The sequence below is a fragment of the Durio zibethinus genome, chromosome 18, assembly GCF_047325235.1.
Source record: "Durio zibethinus cultivar Kanyao isolate XHJ-2024 chromosome 18, ASM4732523v1, whole genome shotgun sequence".
Taxonomy (NCBI): domain Eukaryota; kingdom Viridiplantae; phylum Streptophyta; class Magnoliopsida; order Malvales; family Malvaceae; genus Durio; species Durio zibethinus.
In genome coordinates, this window is record NC_143179.1 from 10,155,412 (window position 1) to 10,178,869 (window position 23,458).

The following is a 23,458-nucleotide window of genomic DNA, read 5'->3' on the forward strand; positions in this document are numbered from 1 at the left end:
TTATTTTAATTTATTTAGCATTTATTTTCTCATGGAATTGGATTCCATTAATTTAGCACATAAGTAAATTTAGAGAGCATAGGAGCGTTTCATGTCAAACCGTCTTATATTTATATTGTTAATGTCCACGTCTAAGTATCTAGAAAATTTGTCATTTTTAAATGTATTTACCTTTGATTTGCAACCTCTCTCAACATTGTGTTCACAGCCTATGGCTGGCCACATAATCAATGCCCATTCTATCAGATTCATAACCCCATTGTTTTCTTAAAATTTCAAACCCATCCTTGGCTTTATTACTTTCATCTTACAATATTGCATTTCTTTTTCCTTTTCTCTACAAGTTTTTCTTCCCCACAAAATTAAAAGCAGTTTTTTTTTTTTTTTTTTTAAGTTTGCTGACCTTGAGGTAAAAATGGTGAGAATTTGTAATAGCAAATCCTTGTTTTAGTTTAAAAAATGCAGTAATTCCCAACAATTTAGTAGTTGAAAGTGTAAACTAGCCTGCCCGCCTGCCTGCATGCAGGATTGATCACTAATGTTTGGTGGTCTTTGTCGGTATAAATTAGAAAAACGAATTCATTTATTATTATTTAATTTGCGATAAAGTATTTTTGAACATGGCAGGCAATCACCAGCACATCACTATTACTATTAGAAAAGTTTTTTTTTTTAAATAGACCGTGGAGATTAAAGCATGATTTCTCATTATAATATTGGCCCCATCCATTCTAATTAAGGAATATCTTAATTGGGAGACCTTTGATCTTTGACTGCCGCCTCCCTGTTCAATGTATATACCGTGAAAAATTGCTTTGAGCCACAATATTGGAAGAAAATTGCATGAGTGGAGCTTTTGTTTATCCACCTTTTTAATTTCTTTTTTCATCTCAATGTTAGTGTGTCTTAGTCCTTGTAAGTGTTTGGTGATTCCAGATGGATGCAGAGTGGCAGATCATAGCAGGTATCAGATATAGTACGTTCAATTCAATATATTCCCACTAAACAAACCTCCACTAATGCTCGGTACTACTAGTACTCTATGAACACCTCTGTTTAAAAGTCTCTTTGACCCATTTGAGCCAGTGAAAGAAGGAGAAGAAACCAACACAAAGTTTGTAAAGCGAAGGGAGAGGGCAGGGAGAGACAATAGATGTCTGCCAGAGGAATAATTGCTAAAAAAAGAAGTGACTGCCCTGCAGTACAGCCTCCAGATTTATTGGAACCAATGCTTTTTAGAGATTTTTATACAGGGCAGGAAGATTCTCGAGAAACAATCAGAGGCTTTTGTTGAGTTGTTTTGATGCCCTCTCAATTGAGAAAGGGGGTATGAAAGAAAATATGACACATCCAGTGAACTTCACCCTGTTGTCAAGGTTGCAACTTTCCCGGACAATGTCATTGCCTAGGTAATGAAGAACACTGGAAATGCTTACAGTATCATTTCAAACTTGGAGATGATAAGGAGCGGACAGCTCACTTTCTAAGTGGCCGAGCAAATTTGATGATTCCTATCACTTCCCACCGCTAACTAACATTGGTAGAGCTATGCAGACTAATGTTACTAAAATAATCCTGTACGTTCCATTCCATTGAAGGTTTGTGGTCCTCGCCAACAAGAAAAAAAGAAAAAGTTTGTGGTCCTCTATGACGATACAAAAGTTGCCAAAACCTATTGGACTTAAGTTGGGTTGGGCCAAACAAGCCTTTACTTATCCTGTGGCCTAAATTAAAAGTTTATTAGACGGTAGTTGTAGATTGTAGAATGCAGACTTTAGACGAGCTCTTCTTGCGTAGGCAAAAGTTCAAGGCCTAGATAATCTGCCGGGCCTCAGCATGCCCAGGGAACTTCGTTTTTGATATTTATTCGGCTTTCTGTCGCCGTTTGCCACCACCAAGGATACTGCGCTGACAGAGGTTGAACTATATATGGTTCACATCAATTTCCTTTTTCATGGAAAAAAGGAGTGAGGAAGTGGCAGAGAGAGAAAAGGAGGGGTTGGCTAACTGATGATCAATAATATCTTTTTCCATTTCACTGCAAGTCTTCTCAATTCGAACCATTGCTCATTTGTAAAACTGCCTGGGATCAAATTCAGCCTTTTTTTTTTTTTTTATAACATGACATCTGTTATTCCCATACCTGCTGGTTTTCACCATTTTACAACTCTAAATAGGAAATTAGCAATTTTAAACTACTGTGATTTGATTCCTTGCTAATAATACAACATGCATAAATGAAGACAATTAGGCAAAGCTTAGTTCCAAACAAATCAATGATGACCGCGCCAAAGGATTTACATGGTGTAAGGACGGGAACAAAACTATGCAGCCTGGAATCTTTTTTTTTTTCTTGTAAAAACTGGTCTCTCAAGGCAAAGGAAACATCAGCAAGGTAATCATTTTATCTGTTGCTGCATTGCAAAGATGTCCTGATGCTAGGATCAGGCTTCAACCATAGGCTCAGGACTGGATTGCTCATTCCTCGACTGTCGTACAGAGTTGAAAAGGATGTCTTTAATAACCTAAAAATATAGAAGGGAAAAAAAAAATTAAGAATAAAATTTTAAAACAGTATGAGAGAATCAATTTATGGGTACAAAATTTTCAGGATTAAGGTAAGAATTTCTGAGAATCTGGAAGAGAAAGTCACCTGTGACATTAAACCATGAACTTGCTCCACAGTTATCTTTGCACTATCTCTAGTAATCTTAGCAAGCTGTGATTCTTCCTGCAACTCATAAGTGGGTATCCACATTGCATTTAGTGAGAGAAAACGAAATTATCCTCTAAATAGCTTGAGAGAACCACAAAGATAACAATAACTATACTGACCTCCTTCTTTCGAGGGGTTCCTAATGGGCCAATGCGAGAGTGAGCCAATTGATTCTCTGCTTGTTCCAGCTTTTCAGCTGAAAGATGGAACAATATAATCAAATAAACAAGAACTTGGTCTAGATTTCATGCGCAAAGAATAAAACTATACTACGTATACAACATCATTTTCCTTTCAAATGAAACAAGAAAAGAACAATTACCTAAATCTGAAATTTGTCCTGCAACATAATCTCCATTGCCCAATAGAGGTGAAGAAGAAAGGGTATTTACCCAGTACTTATTCCATAACAGATCCAAGACATGACAATCAAGAGAGGACTTGAAATAAGTGATATCCAATGCATAATACTGCAGAAAAATAAACAACAAAAAATAATAAACAGTGAGACAATAAGCATCCTCAAGAAGAACGTTAATGGAATCACATAATAACCTGTTTACAGTGCACACCAAAATCTTCAATCTTATTCAGAGGAATGGTCTGATACTCAGATATAGGGTCATCAGGAGGCTTATATCCTTCAGGGTATGTCCTGAAAGCTCCAATCTCAACTTTTCCAGCAGAAACAGTCCTTGTTGGATCAATTACAACAGCCAGGAAGGGCTCCTGAAACTGCTGGTTGAGCATTTGGGTTGAAACATCAATACCAGAGAGCCAGCATCCATATCCAGGATGAGAATGGTACCATCCAACAACATTCTCTAATCGTCCAGCCTATGAAACAAACAACATTCTTCTTAAGAGAAATGATTCTCATAGACAACACTATTATGGTTTATAAGGGCGTCATAAATCCTTAACATGAGACAAACTAGCAAAAACAGCTATTACTGATACAAATATAGATAACTTAAAGGACATAAGTGAAAACCACCTAGTCAACTCAAATACAAGTTTGGAGGAAAATTCAGGTTAATAACAATTTTCCTTCTAGATTGCGCAAAAAGAATAGGGATTAGCTATTAACAATGAGCACACTCATAAAAACAACTACTTATTAGGTTTTTCCGTGTCCATACATAATTATCAACTCTTTCGTTTGTCTTGGCCTATCTTACATAATTAAAAGTAGTAAGTAAACTAGTGAGAGCGAGCTAGTTTAGGGTTTCATCAAAATTAGCTATACAGAAAAATCATATATAAAAAGAGGAATAAAAATCCATAATTTTTGGGGGAAAAACAAAAGGAAAGAAACCTGCTTGTTGGTCTGGGAGTAATCGACCATATATTCATAGGCATCAGCCTGAGCATTAACCCTAGTCTCAGTCCCTTCAACAGGTAAAGCAAAGGCGTCCATGACAATGATGGTGTCGCCGTCAGTCTTGCCTTGCATCAGCCCCATCACCTCTATCGTTCCACCGGATCGGGCGTGGACAACCATCTTGAGGAGAGCGAGGGCAGAGATCTTAACGCGCTTGAAGTAGTGAGGATCATTGGCCCATGGCTTGTCTTGTTGGAACTTGGCTTGAGCCGCCTCGTCGTAGTAGAATATTGAGTCCGATGAAGGGTCTGGTGTTTCCACTGCAAGGATGTTGTTCTCTAATTCCCATGTTTTCTGGGCTATTGCGGAATCCATTCACCTACTTCCAACTCCCACTGAAAATCAGACAAAAGAGATAAAATTAAAAATAAAAAAGCCTGAAATTATACTAATGTAGAGGGACAAAAAACCGCCGCCTCGTCCTCATGATTTTAGGCCCATTTACTGTTGGTTAGACCGAATTATTGGGCCGTTCTTGGGTTGGCCTTATAATTATACTTAACTCGAAAATGTTAGTAATTAGACCTTACAAGTTATAATCCATCGGCTGATGCAAGTGTAACGATGATGAGGCAAGAAAACTTGATGCTCCACAGGACGAAGTAAATTGCATAAGATGATAAGACCAAAATAGTTAAATCACTTCCACCATCGTTTTACCATATGACAATATTGATACAAGGAAAGAAACTACAAAAATCAATTCCTAAACTAAGTCTCCTCCACCTAAAAACCACTTCTACACTGCATTCGTTAATTTTACTACATTTTAAAAATGGTCTGTCGTTCTACAGGCACGATTTAAAATCATTTGCCTCCTCCTCTGCTATCTCTCCTGTCCTGTTGTATCTGCTCATTTTCTTTCCCTGCTGCTTCTCGATATCAGTGCTGCTTTTGCCTGCCACGCTGCTGTTGACTTTGGTGTAGTCAGGTGTTTTGGCGAACCTTCATTCTGCACGCTTCAGTCTTTTGGGAACCAGAGGCAACAGCATCGAATTTCATTTACAATTGGCACCTCAACAGAAGCCTCACTCAAAAGCTCACACTTTTCCTCTGCCGCCACTCTCAGTTGGATTGTCATGACCAGAACAAACTGCATTATCTTCCTCATTAATTGCTCTGTGGATTTGTTCTTTATCCAGTTCAGCACACATATTAAAAGGAGGGAAAACTAATTAAACAAATTAATCCAAACGATGCCCAACTAAACTCTTCAGGTTAGCAGCAGTGTTACGAGGATCCTGCAGGGAACTTGTTGGCAGTAGATGCAACACCGCATATTCCAGCAACTTCTTTTAACGTCAAACAGTTCTTATCTTCTACTTGTAAGCCCGCATATTACGCTTAGGGGAGAAACAGGCTCATTAGCAAATACCAACTCAACATACATTCCATGTTTCTTTGTGCAAACAGGCTCGTTAGCAAATAGCAACTCCTATTCTTTCACTAGCATCATCAAACTTTTGTATATTCATCTTTAAAAAAGATAAAAAATGTTCCAGGTCAGAGATTATTATTGTTTATGAGTTTGTTCAAGAGAGTAGTTAACAAGGCATCCCTTCTCTCAGCTCGGCTCTCTTCTCTAAGCCTCCTCTGCTCCTCCCTCTCCCTCCAAGCCTGTTCAACCATCAGCCTCTCCCTCTCAAGCTTCTCCATCGACTGCCGCCATTCCTGCTCAAACAACTGTCTCTCACGGGCACGCCTCTCCATCATCTCCCTCCACTGAATCTCCATCCTCTGTTGCTGAAGAAAAAATTCCCTTAGCATTTCCTGGAGACCAGTAGTAGTAGCACTAGTGCCAGAATTTGGTTTAGGAGATTTATCCGATACAATTCTGTCAGCTTTCCTCTTTCGTGAAATGCTTCTAGCAGGCCTTTCCTCTTCACTTTCATCCTCATCCTCATCTTCTTCTTCAGAGAATTCATCGGAGGATCTATCTGTGCTTATTCTCTTCATTCTTTTCTTTGCCTGGGCAGAACCTGCCTCCGATTCAAGTAGGAGGCGCTGCATATTCTTGGCTCTTTCAGCGAATACCGCATGCAGTTCCTCAAAGAACTGAAATTGGCGACCATTCTCAGGATCAGACGTCTCCTTCCCCTGCATAAATATGATAATAGATATACATAAATTGTATACATATTTTTAAAATAATAATAAATAGAAAGAAAGAAAGGGCTACGCAACTTGAGCAAAACTCTAGTTTCATTAGATCTTTAAATGATTACCTACAAGCAAGAAATAATTTCGGATATGCTCTAGACAATCATAACTGTAATAGAAGCAATTTGGAGAGATTTCAATGCACGATATCGGTGACAGTGACAGTGACATTTTTTTGTGCTGGAATAAAACCGTTCATTGCTATACAGGATGAGTTAAGAGTTTTGAGCCATGAGGAGTCTAAGAGAGGATAAAAACATGTATACTATGAGAAGATGACAAATCAGGAAAACATGATCAGACATGTTTTTTACCTTTGAATTCTAGAAATGTTGCAGTTAAACAAAGAACTTAATTGTTATATATGATTAAGGATGGGTTAGGACTTTTGAGCCATGAGGAGGCTGAGAGAGGATAAAAACATGTATGGTACGGGAAGACAAATCAGGAAACCGTGGCCGGGACATGTTTTTTTACTTTCGAATTCTGGAAATGTTGCAGTTCAACAAGAATTTAGGTATTAGGATGCACAAAATATAAAGATAAAAAATAAAAGGAAAGGACCTTATATCGATTGAGAAGATTTTTCCACTTGCACTTGCACTGATCAGGGGTTCGGCTGTAGCCTCTATCCCTCATTCTGGCACTGACAATCTCCCAAAGGGTCTTGTTGCGCTTGGCAGTGGTGAAGTCCCTCTCAAGCTCACCCCGTATGAGGATCAGCTCCCGAGTCTCCTCCGGGCCCCACTGCCCGCCCCCACCGCCACCCCCTGACAAGCTGCTAATTCGCCCCCCCACCACCTCGCTATCCCCGCCACCAAACATTTCCCTTCTTCCTTTATTTAGGGTTTTCGCACCAGCCACTCCTCTCTTTTAGCCTGTTTTAGTTTTAGTACTAGTTTTTTAATTTTATCTTCCTTTAGGAAATGGAGCATTTTATTTTTATTGTAATAAATAAAAATTGTCAAAAGTACAAAAGGTGGGACCCTTTCCCAAGGCCCAACCTGAAGCCATGTTCTATGCCTATGAAAGATCGGTCTAACTTCCCGCATTGGCGGGCTTCAACAACTCACACTTCTAACCCAATCCGAGGGCTCCTGTGTACCACACGCTATTACTAATCCAACGTAAGGCAATTGTTAGGTTGAGATTGAGGTATGCTCATATAGGTTTCTTGCTTAAAGCAGAAGAGGTTGTGCTGATTTGTTAAAATGACATCACCTTGTCATCTTTTTTTTTAGCGTATAAAAGAAGTTGGAATATATATATAATAAAATTAATAAGATTATTTCTTGAACTGAGGGCTACTTTCGATTTATCTTTTCTCTTTTTAATAATAGGAAGAAGCTGATGGTCTATGGTGAGAGCAAAAATACGTGATAACATTGTAGTTTAAAAATAAATAAATATTAGAATGACACATTTGATCCCACACATGAGCTGCAAGCTTTCAACGATCGTAACATTTCATTAATTTAATTTTTATAAGTGTATAAAACTATGTATCATATTGTTAAAAGGTGTGCAAGTGGCAACTATATTAATCCTTAAATGCAATTTGAGTTTCATTTAGATTATATCAAGATGAATATATATTATAATAGTAAAAAGTTTATTTTAAAGTTTTTCTTCCCCACAAAATTAAATGCAGTTTTTTTTTAATAAAAGCTAAAATTAGTGAGAATTTGTAATAGCAAAACCTTCTTTTAGCTTAAATAATGCAGGAATTCCAAACAATTTAGTGGTTGAAAGAATAAAGTAGGCTGCCTACAGGATTGATCACTAATGTTCGGTGGTCTTTGCCGCTATAAACTAGGAAAACGAATTCATTTATTATTATTTACTTTGTGATAAAGTGTTTTTGAACATGGCAGGCAGTCATCAGTGTTGCTTTTGCCTGCCACGCTGGGTTTTGGCTTTCGTGTATTCAGGCATGCTTCAACTCTTTTGGGAACCAGAGGCAACAGCATCAAATTTCATTTACAATTGGCACCTCAACGGAAGCCTCACTCAAAAGCTCATAATTCTATTCTGCCGCCACTCTCAGTTGAATTGTCATGACCAGAACAAACTGCGTTGTCTTGCTCATTAATTACTCTGTGGATTTTTTATTTAAAAAGAGGGAAAACTAATTAAACAAATTGATCCAAACGATTGCACAACTAAACTATTCAGGTTAACAGCAGTGTTACGAGGACCCTGAAGAAGGGAACCTGTTGGCAGTGGATGTAACACCGCCTATTCCGGCAACTTCTTTTAACGTCAAACAGTTTTTATCTTCTACTTGTGAGCCTGCAAATTACGTTTAGGGGAGAAACAGGCTCAGTAGTAATTAATTATCAAAAAACAGACCTTCTCCACCCCTCTCCTTCAAGTGTGCACATAAACACCCAAACAATCAAAAAGAATCTGTACAGCCGAGACTTCTCCAAGTTATTTTATCTTCCAATCACTCTATTTGAATCATAGGAACCTATAGATCTTACAGCTGTGTTCGTGAGGTAATATTTGGAGGGATTAAGAAAGAGTTAAAAAGGATATCTAGTGAGACACCTCGGTAAGAATCTCAAGTAGAAAAACTGAACAACAAATAAGTTAGTTTCTTCCTTAGTGGAGCTAAACTGCAGGATAGACCCGTTGATGTCCTTTAAATGGTCGACATCAGCAGCAACAACAACACTATGACATAAAGAGATTATAAGAAGAAAATGACCGTCGACCTTGTCATAAAAGAGACAAGAAAGGGACTTCATAAACGCTTCTTTTCATCTAGAAGTAGACGTGCGTTGTCAATAACAATCCATCCAGTGACTTCCCCTCTACATAAGGGACAAGTTGGCCTGCAGTTTTCTTCAGATACTTTAGTTGAATGTTTGTAATAGAAATTGCGTCAGAAGTTGAAGGATACGAATCCCATATGCACTTTTGAATCGATCCAAACAATTTGAAAGCATGTGGTCTGCGCCACACACAAAAGTACGGCACCTTTCTCGTAAGAAGAGCATTGGGGGCGTACACCATTTTGGGGAAAATCCAAACATATAGGACAAGTCACATCATCCCAATTGGTATTCAACAGAACCTCCTCCATGTAAGAAGTATTGGGTTGGAGCCCTCTTTCATAAGAAGGTTCGGAGGCCATAAAGAGACAATTTGCAAGATAATCTACAAGCACATGGCATGCACCTACCTCAGACAAGAAACATAGATTTAGACCAAAAAGAACTGTTTGAAGAAACCAACCAAGCTTCGAAGTGTCAAAAACTGTTGATCTACTATATGATGCCAACTAAAAAGCTGCACATAGCGGAAGAAAAATTGTAAGTTGCAGTTAGCAATAGTTTAAACGCGTCAAAAATCCAAATTCAGCGAACGGTTAATGTCACGAAAGATGCTTAAATTATATTGAAATATTTAATATAGTATTTAAATTTTTAAAATTTATAATATGATATTGAATTATGAATATATTAATTAAAATAATACTAATTTTTATCATGATTAATTTTAAATGATGATGCGTGACGAAAAAAAACTTTTAAAGTTTTATTTTAATTATCATATTTATAATTCAAATATTATATTATAAATTTTTTAAATTTAAATATCACATTAATCAATTTATTATAATTTAAATATCATTCGTGATATTAACCCTTTGACAAAAGATGAGGATAGTGAGAGGCTAATAGCCATCATACTCGTGATGATATTATTACTGCTATTCACAATTTGAAAATAAAAGGAAATAAAATGATAGAACTTTGATGCCGTAATTGTTAACAAGGAAATACCAACATGACAGAAAACGGAAGAATAAAGTGCATAGGCAATCGCGAAAATGGTAAAGAAGAAAAAAACGCAGTAAACAACCAAACTAATCACCGTACCTAAAAGGAATGCATAAAAGAAAAGCACAAACCAAAATTATCAAGCGGGCATTCAGCAAAATGAAAAAGGAGTCCATAAAGCAATAAATCTTATCAAATGATTACGTCCAAATTGGTATTAATAGAATTAAAAAAAAAAAAAAGCAACAACCGTGGGTAGCAGGTGAAACGAATAAAAACTTAGAAAATCAACCAAATTTAAAAGCTGCCTACTGAGCATAAAAGCATAAAGAGGAAGAAAGATGAGAAGTGAAAAAGAGGAGATGTGTTTGGTTAGAAGAGGAAAAGGATTGAGAATATTAGAAGACAGAAAAGAGACTTTGCTCTTTTCTTCTCTTCTTTTCTCGTGTTGTGTTGGGTGATTGATGTAGAATTGAGGTCACTATTGGGGGGGGGGGGGGGGTGGGGAGGATTAGACGTAGTTAGCCTCTTTCTTTCGGCTAGTAATAATATATTTATTTTTTAAACTTTCCATTTCTGAAAGCAAAGGGCTGTGCAAGGCGAAAGCAGGAGGGATAACAAAGGCTGGCAAGGCAAACTACTGGTACTAGTATTACTCACTTGACGTAAATGCCTTTTTCAGACAGCCACAATCCTCTTGCAATCACTCTGTGCTTTGGTTTGAGAAGTCTTTTTCAGAAACAAACAAGTCTGAAAGAAATGGGAATTATTAATCCTGAAAATCCATCAAAAGAAAGCAAACGTTGAGGAAAGGATGTCCCTGGTTTACACACTTGCACTTTCATTATTTGTTTTTGTGACTTTTGTCTCTAAAAAGTTTTCTTATGGGAAATATCTACAGGAAACAAGGTAGACCCTTGCCAGGAGAATTAGCCAAGCCCTGCAACCAGCTGTAGATTGATTTCTAATAATTGAATTTGGACCTCACATAGCCTTTGACCATATAAGGAATCAATCAATTTGACCGTACAGCCTGCACCAGAAATGGTACAGTCTAAAGCTTAAATCTGTCTCTGCAACTGCAACACACATAGAGTGGATAAAGCCGCACAAAAGAAATGCCTATGTTCTTTTCCAAGTTTTATAAAAACTTAGCATTTATCTATATGGATCATCAATGGTAACCAGTACAGAAACTCCTGCCTGACCAAGGTGTCCATTCACCAAGACAGGAACTCTAATGGTTGAAAGCTGTTGAAGTGCATGACCACACTTGAAAACTATTACTTACTGCTCCTCAACTATTCGGAACTGTTCTTCCTAAAGTTCTAAGAAACACCCTTCCAAGGGCTTTGCATTTTGAAAACTCTTCCACACAAACTGCTTCATTCAAAATTAATTGGAAGTATAAAATAGACCGTGGTCAAAACAAATTTGATTGCAATTATCAGGCCAATAACTCAAATAAACCAGCAACTAGCAACAACGACAACATCATCCTCCTGACTTGCCTCAACGACTCCACTCTGCTTAGAAACAATACAGCGGGGTGCTTTCTTTGTGACTTTCCCAGTCTTTGAATCCAGTAATGATGATATCCTTGCAACCCTTGCAACCTCTTTTGCATGGTGTATATGAAACTCCAACTGATTATTCCATTCAGATTATAAGATTGTTTAGATAAACCAAAACATCGCAGACAAAAGAACCACAAAATGTACAGAGGAAGCTTGCCTGAGAACCAATTAAAAAAGGGGTTGCACCATCCAAGACAAGCAACTTCAACTCCAAATGTTTGGCAATTGCAACTGGAAAATCAGGGTGACGTAGCATACCACCAGCCATCACATGATTTCAATCTATTCCATGCAGGTCTCCAGCTACATTGTCTCCAGCCCTTGCAATTGTACAAGCCAGGGAATCTCGCTCCAAGAAACGCACTGTTGCTATATTTGCAGATGGCATAACTAACACCTACAACCACAGACAATGAATTTATGGTTATGGATGGTATACATGTTATTCTATAAAAACCAGACATTATATCGTTGGTAACCAAAAGAGGATTTTTGGACAGGTAATATTAATCAAACAAATGCAGCATGGCAAAACAGGAAAATGAACTCAGACAATTTTAGCTGCTCTTTTAATAGAAAACACCACAAATGACAACCTCTATCACCACAAATTGGCATACCTTTGATCCACTTCAAACAGCTCCAGCCTCCAACTTACCACAGGCAGACACCTGCCCCTGTGAAGGTGATTTTATAACATCACATATAGGCATAAGTAGAGGCTTTGAAAAATATCTAGTAGGAGGTTGGAAGGAATCAATCACCTCTAATAGTTAAGGTCCATGATACCTGCATTAAGATTACCAAAGTTAATTCTACAACATTTGCTGTGTCAACGGATAATCATGAAAAAATTCTGACAAATAATTTCTCCAGAGAGTGCGTTATCACTTTTAGGTTAAAATTCTCCAGAGAGTGCAGTATCATTTTATGTGTCAGTGCAACAGATGCATAAAATGATAAAATCATATTTTTCTACACTAGCAATATTTAAGTTGACAAGCTACTACTCTCTTCATTGTAATTTCTCCTCAATGCATCTATAATTTTAAAGGCCACTACAACACCAATTATTAGAGTGAATTCTGTTAGAATTAAAGCTTTAGAGAACAACTTGCTAACCCTTGGATTAGTCTTTCCTTATATAGACAATACTAAAGAAAAGGAATCAATTACAAATTACACATTAATTCTCTCAATTAATCCCTCCTAAACTGTCTCCCATAGAATATTCTCATACTATTTCAACTCACACACACACACACACACACACGCATACACTAACACTCACCCTCAAGCTGGAGCATATATATCACTCATACTCATCTTGTTACATATGTAGTCAACTCAAACTCCTGTAAGTGATTTCGTAAGAATATCGGCTAGTTGTTCCCCAGTGGGCACATGCTTCAATAATGTTGTTCCACTTTGCAACTTGTCCTTGATGAAATGACAATAAACTTCTATATGCTTGGTTCTTTCATGAAATACTGGATTGGAAGCAATATGGATTGCTACCTGATTATGACACCATAACTCTATAGGGGTCCAAGCTGAAAGCCCAATTTCATCTACGAATTGAACCATCCATAATACCTCTGTTGTACCTAAAGTCATGGCTCTGCTTCTGCTTTAAACCTAACAACTACTTGCTGCCTCTTGCTCTTCCAAGACACCAGATTACTCCCAAGGAAGATAGCATAACCAGATGTAGACTTCCTATCTATGGGAGAGCCTGCCCAATCTGTATCTGCATAGGCTCGAATACTCCCATCACTAGTAAAACTGTAGATTATCCCCTTTCTAGGATTTCTCAACAAATATCAAAGGATGCGCATCGCTACTCTCTCAAATAAGTATCTCCGGGAGCTGCCATGAATTGACCAACTACACTCATTGGAAAAGATATATCAGGTCTCGTCATGGTCAAGTAATTAGTTTTCCAACTAGTCTCCTATAAGGTGTGAGATCATCAAGTAAAGTGCCATCTTCTAGAGAAAGCTTGATACCTTCCATCAGTGTATCACTTGGCTTGGCATGGAACAAGCCTGCATCTCTCAAAATATTCAGCACATACTTCCTTTCAGATACAAATATTGCTTTTTTACACCTTGCCACTTCAATATCTAGAAAATATTTCAATTAACCAAGATCCTCGATCTTAAACTGGGACTTAAGATACATCTTAAGTTTGTCAATCCCTGCACTATCATTGCCATTGATGATGATATCATCTACATACACTCTCAACAATATAAGACCAGAACTCTTAGATATATAAAATATCGAATGATCCTTCTCACTCTGCTGCATGCCATACTGAACAAGAGCAGCACTAAATTTGCCGAACCACATGCGTTGAGACTGCTTTAGACCATACAGAGACCTACACAAACAGTACACCTTCTCAGACTCCCCATGAGCAACAAACCCAAATGGTTGCTCCATGCATACCTCCTCAACCAAGTCACCATGTAGGAAAGCATTGTTCACATCCAATTAATGTAATGCCCATTTATGTGTAGCAGCAAACTGAAAAATAGGTGAATAGATGTCATCTTTGACACCAATGAAAAGGTATCAAAATAATCTACTCCATATGTCTGCCCATATCCCTTCACTGCTAGCCTTGCCTTCAATCTAGCCAATGAACAATCAGGATTCACTACAGCTAGAGCCTCTTGTTGCTCCTGCTTTGTCTTCATATCAATAAACAAGGGCATGAGCTCATTAAACTCGTCATATACCTCTTTGAACGTAGCAAGATATTCCCTCAGGCTTCTATCGGACTGCTCCATTCTAGTCCATGCCTTGATAACATCTAAGATCCTCTTTCAATTCTCACAATTTGCATAAACAATTTTTAAAGCATCTCAAAGTTCCTTACTTATGAGGTACTGATTGAACATCCCCTTGACTCGTCGTTCCATCAAGTTGAACAATTGTCTAAAATCAGTTGTCCTCCCACTCCCACGCTGCATATTCCGAGCTTTCCTTTGCTGTCGACTCACTTGTCAGAAACCAAGCCTTTCCAAGACCTCGTAAGGTTACCAACACAGTTTTGCTCCATGAGAAATAGTTGGAGCCATCAAGTTTCTCATCCGACAACTGTGAGCCTGTGATAATTTCTTGAGTTATCACCTTCGATGCAGTTGCCTCTTTCTTGGTCATGGCCACAAAACCTTCTTCCTCTAGAACACAACCGGTAATCCTTCAATTAGGAAACACAACTCCTAATCAACAATCAGGAACTCCATCCCTAGTTCTACAGCCACACTTTACACCGAGAAGAACTTGTCTCACTTAATCTATCATTCACGAAGAAGTTGCAACCCCTTTTTCTTGCCTCCTTTGAGAATAAGGGGGCAGCCTCCTTTCAACTAATGAGGGACTGCTGAAGAGGAAGGAAATGCTTTAAGCGTGCAGCTTTGAGGCTGCAAGATCAAAATGTGTAGTAGTGACGGCTTGGGTGACGACGTAGGGGCTATCGCAGAGGGGTTTGGGGAAAGAAAGAGAGGGGGGGCGGCAGCGGCTAGGGCTATGCTGTTGGCTCTAAGACCATGTTAGAATTAAAGCTTTAGAGAACAACTTGCTAATCCCTCGGATTAGCCTTTCGTTATATAGACAATACTAAGGAAAGAGAATCAATTACAAATTACATATTAATGCGCCCAATTAATCCCTCCTAAACTGTCTCCCATGGAATATTCCCATAATATTTCAACTCACACACATGCATACACTAACAACAAGTTTGACAGTGGTCAATTCATCATAGTACTAAGAGCAGACAATATCTCCTACCTTGTGAGATAATAGTCTATTAGAAAATGGCCATGACAATTTCAGGAGGTGTTTTCAAGTTGAACTATATACTTGGAAGTGTTCTCAAGACAGAAAGCAGGGGGTTTAGCTATAAATTGACATTCAGAATTTGACAAAAGGCTTAGCTAAGTTTAGATTTTCTTTCACCTGTACCAGGCAAAACCACAATTCAGAAGCCAACTAAAACCATCTCCTATGAATATCTAGCTAAGATATTTTTTTCCCGCAAGTTTTTATTAGAATTGTTAAAACTCTATTCTTTCTCTTTTTATAGGTCAACTGAAACTGAACTACATCTGAATTCCATAAGTCTAGAAACTTCAAATGCATGCAAGAAGAAACTCACGAGGATAGACGAACATTAGAAGGTGCAGCCACTAAATTCAGATTTTCTACGGCACTCGGTGGAATCCATGAGACAGAGGAATCTTTAAAGCCACAAGAGCAGAGAAATGTTCCAAGTTGCGATTTTATCAATTTAGATCGATCCTTAGAATAGTCTACAGCATCCATCTTGTGAACTGCAACTATAATTTGATCAACATCAAAACTCCTGATGAGTTGTGCATGCTCCTTTGTCTGTCTCTTTGTGCCATCTATACCAGCTTCAAATGAACCAATAGAGGCACCATGACAAGAATCACAGCTTCAGCTTGTGTTGCCCCAGTTATCATGTTTGAAACAAAAGTTTTGTGCCCTGGGGAGTCAAGGACAACGACATGATATCTTTTTGAATCAAAATAAGCCACAGCCACAGTCATAGTGATTCCCCTTTCCCTTTCTTCAGCACTCTCATCCAATGCCCAAGCATAAGCAAAGGATCATTTTCCCTGATTGAATATTAAACACAAAAATAATAAGATTATGGACTTATGTTCAGATTCACAAGCAGAAAATAGTCCTGAAATTACCTGCAATTTGGACTCATTTTCATATTTGTGCATTTCTTTTTGGGATATTTGTCCCAAAAGGTGAAGCAATCTACCAGAGAGTGTTGATTTTCTGGAATCAACATGCCCAATCTTAAGACATATGAAGGGTTATATCATCAGTTCATCACTATAATGTTAAAATTCAAAAAGATAATAACGTCTAAGCTTTTAGGTTCATCAGACTCAAACTCGAAATGTAACTTACAATTGCAAGATTTGATTGAGTCAGTGAATCTTCTGCTTTTCGAGAAGCATCCACTTTGCAGGTGTATACTGTGGATATCAATTTGCTTTTCCAGGACATGTATCATTTGAGTGCCTGGGTTTAGCAGCCAAAGACATGTTTTTCAGATTACTGGTGCGACTATATCCCTCACCTCCATCCCCTGACGAGCTGCTATCATCCACCATACCATTTCTTTCTTTTGGCATCAACGATGATAAGGTTTTACAACTAGATTTCAGATCAACTGCATCATCCACATTATCAAGCCTGCCTTTTGGCATTGGTGCAGAAGAGTTGCCTGTACTTCTGGAAACTGATGGCACATCAACTAAATTCTTCAAAAAAATGATCTCATCCAGTCTATAGTGCTTGTCTTTTGCTATTGAGTCATAAGAGTCATATGACCCTTCAGAACTTGGTTGTACTTTAACTTCCTCATTCTTCCCAACCACACTTGAGGAAACTCTAAAAAATTTTAAGTCAACAATATTGGCTGCAAGCAAACAAAAGCATTGAAATACGATAAGACTAAACTTCAACTCAGTATAATCAAAAAGTTTTCTACAAGATCCATTCATTCTAGGTAAGAAGACACACTCCTAGAACATTAAGAAAACAAACATGTATTTCATAAAATAAAATCAGCATCGATTTAAAATGCAGACTGGAATACACATATCAAGATGCAAAGAGATAAAGTCCCAATGTGGTCCTGATTCACGGGCAGTAATACACAGGTATTACGTGCTGTGCTGTACCTTACTCCAGAATTCATTCTAACAACAAAACTATGCAGTGCTCAAAATAAATGACTCAGAGCAATGACAAGAAGATATGAATTGTACTAATCGAGAAACAACAGTCCTCTAGTTCCTTTAATGCCTAAATACTGCAACAATTAGAGAAAAACTGCAACATATCCGATTGGAATTGCCAAAGAACACCTTTCGAACCCAGTTTCAAGAAATGCAGTCTATTGGAAACCATGTCATTTAGAGATGGAACATCAAACCTAAAAGGGGCTGTATCTTTAATTCATGTAAGGTTACACTATAAGATGGCACTACACATCAAGCACTAATTTTCAGAAGTAAGGTAGCAAAATGACTCCCAAAGACAGCATCGAGCAGAAGAAATAAAACCAGTAATTTTAAACAACAAAATGTTTCTACTGTTAGGAACGAAGTATTCTCAAATTAAAGTAACACTTGATAAATATCCATGTCCTGCTTTAAAATATGTCCAGACCTATATTAATACAGGAATGGGTAGGATAACTATAAGCTTTATGGAATTCATGAAATTGTCCTGGGTTGTTCCCAAGCGGGTGGCAGTTATTACCCTCTTTCACCTAAAAATCATCATTCAGTTGTTGAGAATATAGAATTTTTTTGGACACCTGATGAGGCAATGATGCAAAAAGAGACTTGGCCGTAATAGACACTTCAGAATCTTCGCATATGTCATCAACTGCAGGAAAGAGATCTAATCTATAAAATGTTCCACCAGTGTAAAAAAAACCCTATGTAACAATAAGACTTAATATATATTGGACATCCAAACGTAGGCAAGCTATCTGTTTGACAACTTTCCAAAGAAAATTGAACACCCCGACATGGTTGGATGCCATAGGCCCTGCGCAATCAAATTTTACTAGGAACGAAAAAGAAAAAGGAATGACCCCACCATATTGAATAAGATCAAAGGGTAACTCATTCTCTCATACTAGATGATAAAAGTAGCAATATCAATAGGTTAAGTGCAAAAGCGACAAACCTGTTCTCTTCTCATCAAAGGTGTTGCAGTTGTTGACCAAAGGACCGCAAAGAACCCCACAAAAATCACATGCTGACAGGGTTTCATCGTTATCATATGTACAAATAGAGCAACACCACACACCATGTTTGATAGTTTCATGCTCAGAAGGTGCTTCCGCTGTTGTAGGAAACAAATAGCATTAAGTTTGTAAGAAGAAAGATACATGCATAAGTTTAGTTAAACATTTTGCTCTCTATCAATTTGAGCTAGTCATCTTTGACTTTTAAGTGCCTTTCAGTGAAATGTAGAGCAAGCCAAAAAAAAGAGGAAATTCACTAATCAGTATCTCATCACAAATCTAATACATGACAAGAAAAAAAAGAGAAAAAAAAACCACTCACCGTTTTCTTCTACTCATAGCCATAGTCATATTCATCATAGTCATCATAATCATCGTCATAATCAACTCCATGGTTAACTTTTCGAGGCATAGTTCTAGCACCCAAGAAACAAACAAATGTTTCAATCAAAGATGAAACAAGTTCAGAAACAGAATTCCAAGTCTAAGCTAACAAAAAAGTCACATATGCTTAATAATTGCAGGAATTCATAGGCAACCTTTAACTGATACTAAGATGGAAAATTTACGAGCCCAAGGGGAAATAGTAACCTAAAAATGAAAATGTTGATGACTGCAAATAGCCATAGAATGAGTTTGATTCTGATACGCAGTTTATTGTCTGTTCCACATCAATGAACGCTGAAGCTGCACTGCGCTGCACTGCACTGCACACCAACCCAAAATGTCTTTCAGTTCACCGAATATATATGCTCTTTCACTTTTGTCCCGTTATTCCTCCCCTTCTACTTCTACTTATTAGATACACAAAATTAAAAATAAAAAACTGAACTGTATCTGACTGAGTTGAGAATTGAGCTTCGCATGTTTTAAATTAATTATTAAATAATAAAAAGAAGGGGCGAAAGAGATTTATGGTTTCTTAGTTTGGTTGTGTAACTTTTCTCAGCAAAGTTGGGAATTGATGGGGAAATTTTGAAAAATCTACCTTGGAAGAATTGCAATTGATAACAATTTTCAGGAATTTGAGTCCAACACTAAAGTAGAAGTAAGTATTTAGTAAAACAAAATGAAAACAAATTCCTTATCAATTGAGATGGGAAAAAAAGAAAGTGGAAGGAGGAAACAAGCAAAAAAAGTAACTGGGGAAGATGGGAGATGCTTCGTTTGTTCTCTTCTCTGTGATATGAAATGAGTTTCCTTTACCTGCAAAGATTTTTTTCCTTCCCTGAATTGAATTCAACTTTACTCTTAATTTGATTAAATTAGTTTCCCATTCAAAAAAAAAAAAATATTTGCAAAGAAAAAGGCTTAGTGGACAATTCCACTTCTCTTCTTTTTCCTCTTTCTATGTTGAGAAAATGGGCCCTTATTTTTTCTTATTGTTGTTTTTCACTTATGTAAATGTTATAATTTTTTTTTGGCCGGAACTCATAACATTCACATTATATATATATATATATATATGTATATATGTTTATCCAAAAAAAAATCCCTTTACAAGGTTAAAAAAATTGAAAAATGATTTGATATAATGAAATTCTTTAACTTTATAAGAAGGGATAAAAAATTCACATATTTTTTACTTTTTTTAATTAATTTTTTATTTTTTAATATGCACTAAAAATATGTGTTACTATACTAATTCTATTTTTGAAATCTAAAAATTTTACTGTTAATATATTTGATAATTTTAAAAAATTTTCCCTTGTTCTTTAGTTAAAAAAAAAAAGATTACACTAATCAATCTCTGGAAGCTAGCCATGTTGTTTTTCAATAAAACCAACTCTCGTTGATTACTGAATCATATATGGTACTACTACGTACGTCCAACTCATCGAAGCAAATTGAAGTTTGTGTTGTTATAAAGGCAGCAAAACTTTGTATCATCTATCTAATAAACTGCAAGAAATCCCGAACCACATTTGGTAAAGCTGCAACTACTTCAAGTTAAAGACAATTGGAAATGCAGTTTACCCAATCAACTTATTATCACATTACAGCTGCTTATTACCAACCAATTTTCAGTACGTTCTCTCTTTCAAAGATCGGGTGTCATGGTAAGAAACCTTCTGTTTGTGGTAGATTTTATTATTGATCTAATGGTATTAGCAGTAAGGTAATCCTCTATAAGTATTAGCAGTATGGTAGTCTTGCATAAAAGGGACTCTATGGCAACAATGCCAATGTGGCCGTGAGCTTAACATGTATTTGTTGCTGTTAGGTTTCTATCTCATTTCAATAATTAGAAACTATATATATTGTTGAATATGTACCTTAATTTATAGATATTTACTTTTAACCTTCACAATTGCCTTTTATATCTTACCAAAGATTTGCTTTACTTCATGGATAAAACTTATTGCTAAGAGGTTGTTAAGGAGAAATTAAGTAGCTATTCAGAGGGGTTTGGTCAATCTGCAGGAGAAAGGGTATTATAACAGCTTGCTATGATAAGCAAGTTTGGTTGTGGGCTTTTCATCTCATATTGTAGATATCAGTTTTGTCTGGGTCTATTATTTTCATTTTAGTATAATATTAATAATTTTAATAATAATAATAATAATTTTAAAAAAACAATTATTAATTCTATATAAAAAAAAACAAAGAAACAAAAAAAGAAAAAAAAGCAGCAAGTAAGGTGGCTGGCGCTGCTACTGCCTCCGACTAGCCACCCTACAGCCCTCTGACCAGCCTCTGACCAGCCCCTTGACCAGCCTCTAACCAACCCACCTAAAGCCGCCCAGATCCCCTTTTGAACTCCTTAAAAACTCTCAACTTCTTCCCCTTCAAGCTCTCTCTCGAACCCCCTCTCAAAAAAACTCTCGAACCCCCATTTTCGAAAGCCTTCGAACAGACCCTCGAAACCTCCAAGCCTCTTCTTTTAACAACCCCAAACACCACACCAAACCCAAACAAAAATGCAAAAACAGACACAAAAAAAAAAAACAAACACAATCCTCGCTAGGCGAGGAACCCAGTGCCAAGCTACTTGCAAAAAAATAAGAAAGATCATCATCAGCTTCAGTTCAAAAAAAAAAAAAGAGAGAGAACAGAAAATTTGGGACCTCGATCTACGTAAATCAAGGTTGTTTTTGGCAAAAAAGAGATTGGATCCGAAAAGATCCCGTCGAATAGAGCTTCCAGAAGGATTTCAAATTTTTTCGGCCACTGGCGACCACCACCGGCGGCGGCAGCACGACACCGATGGTCGATCATTGGTGGATTCCCCAAGCTCTCTCCAGAGCTTTGAAATCTTTTTTTTTTTTTAAGAACAGAAGAAAACTGAACAAAAAAAAAAAACTTGGTTTATATATAGCTTCGGCTGTCCAAAACGACTCCGTTTCAGAATAAAAAACCAAAACGACGTCTTCTGGACCAGGGAAGATCCGTTCACGCCCGTGACCCGACCCGGGATCTGTGCAACTACCCACTGACCTAGTTCTTCCAACAGCTCTGAGTCGGTTCAATCAAACCGAACTGAATCGCTTCTCAGTCGGTTCGACTGAACCGCAAGTCGAACCAACCCCTTTTCGATCCAGTCGAACTAATCGTTGATCGGACCGTTAATCGATCCGGTTCAGGTTAAAAAAAAATTTTTTTAAATTTTTTTAAATTTTTTATATTATTATTTTTATTATTTTGAGTTTTTTTATTTATTCTTGCATGATAAATTTTTAAATTTGTTAGAATAAATTTTTAATTATTTTAATAATAATAAAAATGAAAACTATTAAAAATATATATTAAAAATGTTCAAAAAAATATTTTTTTTTATTATTTTTTTTCCTGCCTAGATGTTGAACGGAATAAAAATATTTTTTTAAAAAATAATTTCGCCTACATGTTGAGAAATTATTATTATTAAATTTTCATAAAAAATAAATATATAAGAAATTTTTAATTAGTTTTCAAAAATCATAAAAATCGAACTTGCTTCGAAAATCCACCTAGACGTTAGAGATTTTTAGAGATATTCGTATTTTTTTAAAAACGAAACCTTAAACACTAATTTTTAATTTTCAAAATCCTAGATTTCTAAAACCCCTAAAATTCAAAATTCCTTAAAATTCAAAATCCTCAAAATCCTAAGGATACGTATGAAAATTTCATTTAAAGCAATTTGTTTCCAAATGTCACCTAGATGATGGGGTATTTAGGAAATCTTACTTCACTAAGTCTTTTCACATGATTTCTTAATTCACATTAATAATAAGATTAATAAATAAAAAGTATAACAGTAAATTGAGATCTTAAATATAAACAGTCACACCTAAGCTTTGCCTAGATGTTGGAGAGTCGGGGTGACCTCATTATACTTAAGAATCCAACTTTTAAATTGCATCTCATTTTACATAACGTTCATTAGTATACATATGTTAGTATGTTATCATCAATAATTATCTGCATTATTCTCTTTTTAATTTATTGTTCGATGATAAAATATTTTATAATAAAAAAAAGAATAACACTTTAAAATTTTTTTTTGTGATATTATAAAATAAAATAAAAATAACATTCCAAAAGAAATAATTCTTAGTACTCTGCCTAGATGTTGGAGAGTCACCAATAATTTTTTATAAAAAGTGTTATTTTATTTTAAGGATTGTTGTGTTAAATCTTAAGCGAAAAGAATTATTTCAAATTCTACCTAGATGTTGAAGAATTTTAAGATAATTCTTTAACTTAAAGATTTTCTCAATATTTCTAAATAAAAATTTTAGCAAAAATATTTTTTAAAACGAAGTAAATTAGTATTAAATTTCAAGTCAAAACCATTTTTATTTAACACCGAAAATAATGCATAATTAAATGATGCCAATTTATGGACGTTTTGAGGGTGCTAATCATTCCCCACACGTAACCGACTCTCGAACCTAATCTAGTTTTTCGTAGACCAAAATTTATCTTTTTTGATAAATTTTAAACCCATTTTTATAGTTTTATTAAAAAGATAAATTTTTGGGTGATCAATCATACCCTAACAAAGATTGATGACTACTCCTTTTT

At 36.4% G+C, this 23,458-nt stretch overlaps 2 protein-coding genes and 1 pseudogene across 3 annotated transcripts; all 3 read right to left on the reverse strand.

The window, feature by feature from the left end:
• Positions 1-2,084: 2,084 nt before the first annotated feature.
• LOC111299456 (COP9 signalosome complex subunit 5a-like) lies at positions 2,085-4,435 on the reverse strand. The gene is made up of 6 exons (XM_022894655.2): positions 4,035-4,435; positions 3,272-3,553; positions 3,039-3,186; positions 2,836-2,912; positions 2,654-2,731; positions 2,085-2,525 (listed from the first exon to the last, which is right to left on the reverse strand). The coding sequence occupies exons 1-6, from the start codon at positions 4,413-4,415 to the stop codon at positions 2,445-2,447; spliced, it is 1,047 nt and encodes a 348-aa protein (XP_022750390.1). The 5' UTR covers positions 4,416-4,435; the 3' UTR covers positions 2,085-2,444.
• A 1,083-nt stretch (positions 4,436-5,518) lies between these two features.
• Positions 5,519-7,176, reverse strand: LOC111299457 (trihelix transcription factor GT-3b-like). The gene is made up of 2 exons (XM_022894656.2): positions 6,825-7,176; positions 5,519-6,197 (listed from the first exon to the last, which is right to left on the reverse strand). The coding sequence occupies exons 1-2, from the start codon at positions 7,083-7,085 to the stop codon at positions 5,604-5,606; spliced, it is 855 nt and encodes a 284-aa protein (XP_022750391.1). The 5' UTR covers positions 7,086-7,176; the 3' UTR covers positions 5,519-5,603.
• A 3,692-nt stretch (positions 7,177-10,868) lies between these two features.
• LOC111299459 (uncharacterized) lies at positions 10,869-19,430 on the reverse strand (annotated as a pseudogene). Its single transcript, XR_016329823.1, has 12 exons — positions 19,040-19,430; positions 18,764-18,864; positions 18,388-18,540; positions 17,860-18,081; positions 17,556-17,633; positions 16,591-17,104; positions 16,365-16,475; positions 15,800-16,283; positions 12,249-12,417; positions 11,786-12,025; positions 11,565-11,697; positions 10,869-11,452 (listed from the first exon to the last, which is right to left on the reverse strand). The product of XR_016329823.1 is annotated as an uncharacterized LOC111299459 (transcript).
• Between the last annotated feature and the right edge of the window lie 4,028 nt (positions 19,431-23,458).

Coding starts and splice junctions, on each gene's coding strand:
- LOC111299456 (XM_022894655.2), bottom strand. CDS start 4,415: ATGGATTCCGCAATAGCCCAGAAAACATGGGAATTAGAGAACAACATC. Junction 2,913..3,038: donor AGGACAAATTTCAGATTTAG/GTAATTGTTCTT, acceptor TCCATCTTTCAG/CTGAAAAGCTGGAACAAGCA. Junction 2,732..2,835: donor GAACCCCTCGAAAGAAGGAG/GTCAGTATAGTT, acceptor TATGAGTTGCAG/GAAGAATCACAGCTTGCTAA.
- LOC111299457 (XM_022894656.2), bottom strand. CDS start 7,085: ATGTTTGGTGGCGGGGATAGCGAGGTGGTGGGGGGGCGAATTAGCAGC. Junction 6,198..6,824: donor ATCTTCTCAATCGATATAAG/GTCCTTTCCTTT, acceptor ATATTTATGCAG/GGGAAGGAGACGTCTGATCC.